The sequence below is a fragment of the Arachis ipaensis genome, chromosome B05 (assembly GCF_000816755.2).
Source record: "Arachis ipaensis cultivar K30076 chromosome B05, Araip1.1, whole genome shotgun sequence".
Taxonomy (NCBI): domain Eukaryota; kingdom Viridiplantae; phylum Streptophyta; class Magnoliopsida; order Fabales; family Fabaceae; genus Arachis; species Arachis ipaensis.
This window is the reverse complement of record NC_029789.2, coordinates 98,511,058-98,519,126: the sequence shown is the minus strand read 5'-3', so window position 1 is coordinate 98,519,126 and position 8,069 is coordinate 98,511,058. Positions and strand designations below refer to the sequence as shown.

Genomic DNA, 8,069 nt, shown 5'->3' with positions numbered 1-8,069 from the left:
AGGTTTGAATTTGGTATTTCGGAACTTTATTAAATATATTATTATTTACCTTTTTTAAGTGTATTTTGTTTTTTGGTTAAATTTTGTTAAACATTGTAAGGTGGGATAATTTATACTTTTTTTTTATTTTAAAAATTAAGTATAAATCGTCCCTATAAAATGGGTGTCTAAATATGAGTGTAAATCGTCTCAAACTAAGCAAGTTTACATTTTTTATTCTAAAACACATTAATTAGGGACAACCAACTGCAGCTCACATCATGTCTGAATCAAGGATAACCTGAGGACCCGCATACAAGGACAGTATGTCATCGAAGCCCATCTTGTAAACATTGAACACAATGATGACCTAATACACATCATCAACATAAGTCCTCCAATCTAGTCTGCAATATAAACATGTTGCAAGCACATGACGACATGGATAATGAAGTGCTTGAAAATATCCATAGTCGCAAGTCCACGCCGATAGCAAAACCCGACAATTACTCAAAGCAATTCTGCCCCCTGTTGATGTAATCTCATCTACAACAAATTCAGAGTTACCTCTATCATATAAACCAACCCGTATGTTTCTTGAGGCCTGTAGGTTTTTCTCAATTGCCTTCACAAGTGTCTGACAAAATTCTTGCCTAGTCCCGAGTTACGACTTTGCTTCCTTTCCTTTTCTGACAACAAGCTCAGCAAAACGCCCATATGTTGACTTAAACAAGTGAATCCATTAGTAGGTTACGTATACCCTTTAGGACGACGTTACTACACTCAGAAATATTTGTTGTCATATGTCATATGACCGTATCGGCAGCCTCCTTCGCAATATTAGGTCCATAACTCTAATTTAATTTTGTTGCATCAATCAACCATTGTCGGGTCTTTCCGCTTCAAGATATCCATATAATATTGATGTTCATGTTCAATTTTTGCATACGCTGCATTCACGAGAATATTTCATACATCCTTAGACTTAAAGTTTAGCGTGAAATTTGCAGCTATGTGTCTTGTATAGAATGCACGATATGCCGTCGGTGGGAGCCACCTACCATCTTCGGCAACCAAAGAAGCCTTGATTGCATTGTGGCGGTCGGAGATAACTAGAATACCCTGCTGAGGAGTCATATGCTGATGAAGGTTGCTCAGGAAAAACTTTTGCAAATCTGTGTTCTCGCCCTCAACTAACCCGAATGCAACAAGGAGAATGTGTTGAGTTTTCATCTTGTGCAATTGTCATTTGTAAAGTACCTCCATACTTGCCATATAAATGAGTATCATCAATGGATATCAGTAGCTTGTAATACTTGAAGGCCTCAACACATGGAGAAAACGTCCAAAATAATTGATGAAAAAATACCCTCGAGCTGTCAACCGCATTACCACTTCTAACAGGGAAAGTATGTAACACTGCTATGGACGGAAAAACACTCTCATTGCAGCTGTAAGCTCCCCAAAGGTTCGCACATCACCCAAGTCATCTGTTTTTTCTGCCTGGACAGGAAAATCTGCTGCAAATGAGGGAGATAAAACATAGATAGTAACCTGTTGACCCATTGAAATGGCACTAGAACTCCCTTCTATCCTATCGATTGGCAGATTTTGTAACGACCCAACTCCCAGTATGCCATGGTCATACAAGAAGCTAAGTGTTACCAACTTGTTCTTCCTAATTATTAACTATTACTTAATATATGAGCCTATTCCTTGTTAGAACGTTGCCAATTTTACGAGTAACTTTTTTTTTATTTGCTGCGGATGATAATGTAAAATAAACAAGCATACATTGAGAGCAATAAAAGCAAGTGTAAAGAAATATAGAAATATAGCAGATAATATACATCATGTACACTATAACAAAACATGTAGTGTTTACAAAGATCAAGTTAATTCACATCCTCGTCATCCTACGTAGCTAATATATACACGACACTCCTAGGGCCTGGCCTATACAAAAAAGCCGCTAAACTGGCGCCCAGGCTAGCCTAACCACTATATAGCTCCTAGCTCTCGGGTGTACTAACACAAGTGAGAGACTAACTAATAGATAATGTCAGACTAGAGTGTCATCAAAAGAATGCCCATTCCGCAGTCACACTATATCTACACGCGGCCGTTCGGAGAATCGCCGTGAGGCTCGTCCATCTCCTCATCATGCTCTATCTCTATCTCAGGATCCTCCTCCTCCTCATCGTCCGCATCTACAACTATATCCTCAGATCCACCAGAAACACTGCTGTCACTATGTACAAAACCATTCGCAAGCACAGGTCCGTTCGCGTATGTCGGAGCTACCCCGTCATCCGATAGTGCCGACTCAGTAGGCTGTGAAAAGTCTAAGATTGGCTCAGGGGGAAGGTCCCACTCTGGTAGAATCACATGTACGTACTCTCCAGCTATCTCGGGCTCATCAGGAATGATAGGCTCAGGTGCCACCTCATTCAAGGGTTGAGCTGGTATAGAGTGTCCGTGATCATCGGGAAAATGATGTCCAGGTGCATCAGGGTGTAACCAGGATAAGGGAAAGTCGTAAGGAGCATCGGGGTCAAAATGCGGACTATACAAAGGAATTTGAAAAGCTTGATTAGGTAATGCATATCGTCTAATACGAGGCTCCAAACCCATAATGAAGTAACTGTGATGTACCGGATCCTCGTAGACGTAAGGGTCCTAGAACTCATAGAATATCACGCCCGTCTCCATCTGAGGGGAAGGAAGGGAGAGAAGGGGTAAGAACTGGGGAGTTCTTAGTAGGTTCGGGGTTATTAGTTACATTCATTTATTCATTTTTGATTAGCGGATGGATAATAGGATACAGTAAAGTAGTAAACAGAAGTTAAAGAAATAGATAGAAAAAAACAAAGAACAGAACATAAGCAGAAGAATACAAGAAGATAAAGCACATACATAGTACTCGAGCAAACAAACATAAAGAAATAGATCACACACAAGTAGGAAAGCGACAGAGAACAATGCGCAGACAAGAATGATGCATGTCTAGTCCTAGTACAGGCCACGAGCTCATGTGTCGGTTAGCACCTGCATTCCCGACATTTATCCGGTCACGAGTTCACGATTTCCCGGATACAATCTTCCGTTCAAATAAATGCGCATATAATTATTAGCAGCTCTATTGAGACAGCCTATGCTTTCTACTCGCAAGAAATATAGTCTTGGGAACGGAAAATTGCTGTAGGTATCCTAGTTTCCCTTATTATTTATTATTTTATCATTAATTTTCGAAAATTAACTTACCTTTTACTTTTAACCTTTAAAATTTACTTTTTACCACCCGTAACTTTAATATTTCTACTCTAACCACCCTAACTTTCAGAAATTACTAAATAACCCCTTAAACACCAAAATTTTTACTTCCTTGCCCTTTTCAAGATCTAAGGCCTGTTCTTCCATGTTCTTCATCACACTCAAAGTGATCTTCATGTTCTTCATAAATTCTTCAGATTCTTTCTCTGTTTTTACCCGTTTTTCAGTCTTTTCAGCAACCAATTTTTACTATAATTCATAATAAATTAGCAGCGACTAAAACCCCATCTTTTCTACATCATTTCAACACAAATTGAACCTCAATTTAAGCCTAGGGTTTCGTTTTTCCAGCTGTCCGAAGAACATTAACTTTAAAGCTTAAATTTCATCAAATTTCATCAAAATTTTACCAAATTTTCACCAAGAATCAATCATATATGCAACCAATTTTTAGCACAGCCAAATCATACAACATTCATACAACTCAAACACAAATAATCAAGATTAATTTCATCAAATTTCATCAAACCCTACTTGGTTTTGCTGCTCCTAATTCAGTTAGATTTTCGGGTGGTCCTTAAGCAATTTTTCCTCCTAAATCACATCAAGAACAACTTTAAATCCAAAAATCCTCAACTAACCAAATCTCCCTCAGCATGTTAGGAGGTTATTTCTAACCTTAGACTTGCTTGAAGTTCACGTTTCTTGGCCCTCAACTCAAGTTAAGCATGATTCCTAAGGAAGAACATCAAGAAAACACATGTTTAAGCATGTTTTCTTGAAACCGAATCAAAAGAGAGATGGTGCAGCCAACTCACCTTGATTACAGCCTTGATAAGTCATATGATCATGTAGAGAAAGAAGAGAGGATCATTTTGGTCGGATTGGAATTTTGATTTGAGTTTTAGTTCAGCAGAAATCAAGCTTTGAAGATTTGGAACTAAGAACTTTTCTCTCCTTTTCTCTCTTCCTATTTTCGGCCACAAAGTGGAAATGAGCCAGCCTTGGGGGTTTTGGGGGTGTAGGGTGAGTTGTGATTGGTTGGCTTGGAGGTGGATTAAAATAATATTAAAATATCTCAGGTGTATAACTACTAAAACTAGATGTATCGGAACACTTGCAAAAACATCTCTAAAAATTATTTTCTGAGCTACTAGCATAAATGACACTAGTAACATATTTATTATAGGAATATAACATGTATGATGAGGCCTTAGCATTGCTAAAGTCATCAGAGAGTGCTGGTGCTAAGCTGCACCAGTAAACTGTGAACCCGGTTAAATCGATTTTCTATTTTTAACTAAAACTGACCAGGTAACCTTATAATATTATTCAAGAAGCTTCTAATACTAATATAATGATAATATCATCCTATTATCTCTCTTCTCTCATAAATCGAGTCCGGTTCGTCAAACTGAGACTATTTACGAAAAACCGAATCAAAACTCCTAACCGATATGGTTCAAAAACTATGTTCTTCGTGACTATGTTATCGAGCTTACCTCATAAAATGTTCTAACTTAAAGATGACATAATGACAATGAGGATTGAGATACTTGATGATATATTCAAGGTTTTCTCCTTACTGATCTTTCGGAGAAATCCGTACTTTCAGAAAAGATCTCGCGTACTCAAAAACCGGGGTTGTTACAGATTCAGAGTAGATTGACCTAATCTACCCTCTACATGGACCATTCTCGCAAACAACTCCATAGTGCCAAATCTGGAAGTCTAGCTTGACTGTGATATAACTCGCATGTCGTTGTCACCTAGAATTTCATATTTTCCAAACTTAACATAACCTTGGGTAAGTGAGATAGGAATCCAAAAAAATACTTAATTTACACGTTTTTTTCCCGCACTTTCCTAACTTCTATAATATACTATTTTGTAAATCCATCGAACTCATTGACGGATTTACAAACATACCGATCTACTTTTTACTAGAAAAGGTAACATCCTTATTTGTATTTTCATCAATTTTTTTTCGGTGATGAACTAGCAAAAACACACTCTTAGCCATCTCTCCTAAAACTCTCACTTCACATTTGGTTAGGTATATACCATGCTCATTTATTTATAGACTCATTGTCTTCATAAATCATCTTAAGATCTTCAGCTTTATCTCACGCACATAAATTGTCTCAAAGTATTGAGGGTTACTTTAAGGCATAAATTGTCCAAGGTTCTTAAGGATTAAAGCAAGGCATAAATCATCCCAGGTTCTATGTTTATTGGCTTTTACATGTTACTCTCTTCTCCTTAGGATGATTTATAGTCATTTACTAATAAGCGAAAACTAGTTCTCATGGATACTGGCAAGTGCACCAAATCGTTCAAGTGATACTACGGTGAGTAAATATCATTCCCACAAGGATTAAGGGATTGAACAAGCAAATATCGGATTGAATCGCTAATTAAATCAATTAAACATGGATTAGGGTCGGAACTGTGTCTTGCTTAGAACTTTGAATACTTGAATGCTTAAGGATGCAGTGGTGAACGTGAAAGTAATTAAAAGAAAACAATGATTGAGAATGTCAAGAGTTTCGAAGATGTTTATTTTCCAGGAAAACTAAACCCTACATTTATCTATTTTGATGCATGCAAAGACCTGTTCACGACAAATCATAAATAATTGAATTCCAATTTCTTAGCAATTCAATTTATCTTCAATTAATCAATTGCCAATTCCTCGGTCAACTGATTAAGAAAAGAGGTTTAGCACAAGGTGGATACTACCATGAAGATTTTAAAATTGTTTTCATGTGAAGATGCATCTTTTTTACTATTAGATGATGAATTATAGGGTTTGATTTTGATATATTATAAAAATATTATCTTTCTTTAAAGTGTGGTTAAACAAACAAAGCATACTTTAACACAAGGCTTTTCATAAGAAGATATTTTTAACATCTTCATTTGAGTAGGTGCCTTAGCACAATACTGATTTAGTTTCAAATAATATTTAAAAGTAGTTCTAGGTCAGATTATATGTCACGTATTCAAGCTAGCCCTAAACAATTGAGAATTCAGAGAAAAACAACGTCGCACAATCTTTAAAATACTATTCCTAGTCAAATAAAAAAAGTCATGAGAAAGAGTTTTCAAGCTGTGATTCCGATATTAAATTTTCCGAAAAAATAAACAGAACTAAAAACAGAGTTAAAATATTTTTCAATACTTCTAAATCTTTAAAGAATGAAGAATGAAAACTCAATATTGAAAATAGATCAATGCATAACCTCAAAATAAAATAAAACTTAGATTAATAATCCATAAAAATATAAACAGAGCTCCTAACCCCTTAAACAAAGGAATTAGTGACTCATGGAGAAAGATGAAAAATAAAGATGAGAAGATGCGGCTAGAGTTCCATGGATCCGAAGACCCTGGATGATCCTCTCTTGTGAACCATGTTCATTTATTTATATCTTAGGTTTACCTAAAATTCAAATTCAAAACTAAATCTTATCTCATCTTTTAAGAAGGATAAGATAATTAATAACAATAATTCAAATCCTAATTAAAACTAATTCAAATCAAATCATATCCTAACAGAATCTTCTCAATCTTAACCGAATGTACACCTCTGGAAGAGTGGGCTTCGATTGTTGTTGCACTTGGGCTTCCGTGTGGCACGCCAACTTGATTGGGCTTAGAGGGCATTGCACACCCTTGGTGGCGTTGGACGCCACTGTGTGCATGGCTCCCAAGGCTTGAAGGCATTGCACACCATCCTCGCTTTTGTTCTTGGGGTGTTACATGCCACTATGTGATGTTAAACGCTAGCTTAAAGGGTCTCGAAGGCGTTGCACTTCAATTTTGGGCATGTAACTTGAAGTCTTAGGTGTTGTTTTTGTAACTTGAAAGGTGATGGCCGTACGTGGCTTAAACTAAATGTCCACTATGAATATATGCATATCGTTTCGAAGCTTTGAATGTTAGATTTCTAAAGCTACTGGAACTGTCTAATTTGGACTTCTATATCTCAAGTTATGATCACTTGAGTATGCAGAGGTCAGGATTGACAGCATTTGCAAATTACTCTTCGTAGGTGTTGCACGCTAGCTCCTTCACCCTTGGGCGTTAAATGCCATTTATTCTTCTCTTGGTGGCATTAAACGCTACCCTTTCTTCTTCCTTTAGGGGAGTTGCACGCCTAAGTATAGCGTTAAACACCAATCTCCATGGTCCTCCTATGGCGTTGCACGTCATACTTCTAACTTTGGAAGGCGTTGCACGCCAACTTAATTGGCTTTCATGGCATTACACGCCAATCTTCTTCTTGACCTTGGATGGTGCTTCCCTTGCTTTTGATTTTCTTATTTTTTTACTTGGATTTTCTTGAAAGTACTTAGAGAACATATTAACAACGAAGAGTACCTCAAATAAATCGATTTAGATGACAGAAACTGTAACTAACTCTATGAAAACATAAAAATAATGCAAAAAAAACTACTAAAGATGCGAACGCATCATTTACGTAACACAATGCCCTAAGACGATTTACATGCTTTTGGATTATAAAATTCAAGTATAAATCATCCTAAGGTGGCACTTTTTACTAGTTTACCTAAATCACAAAGTCTTAGGATGATTTATATAATAATAGGAAGAGAAGATTCGCGTAACAGAAACTGATTTAGGGGATTCTAGTAATTTTAAAATTTTTTAATTTATTTAAGTAAAAAACCCAAAAAAATTGAGTGAATTTTTATGTTTTTTAGATATGATGAAAAGAAAATGAAAAAAAAATGATACATAATGTTATAAAAAGATAATTTTAAAATAATTTCAGTATATATAGTATATAT

The 8,069-nt window shown here is 36.2% G+C and overlaps 1 protein-coding gene across 1 annotated transcript in view; it reads right to left on the bottom strand.

Moving 5' to 3' along the window:
- The window catches only part of LOC107643749 (transcription factor bHLH49), a 7,271-nt gene extending 6,059 nt beyond the window's left edge, over positions 1-1,212 (bottom strand). Inside the window, exons 1-3 of the mRNA XM_021123874.1 lie at positions 1,041-1,212; positions 862-929; positions 258-349 (exon numbers count right to left, since the gene is read on the bottom strand). Of these exons, the coding sequence (XP_020979533.1) occupies positions 258-349; positions 862-929; positions 1,041-1,212 (332 nt within the window). The remainder of the gene's footprint in view (positions 1-257; positions 350-861; positions 930-1,040) is intronic.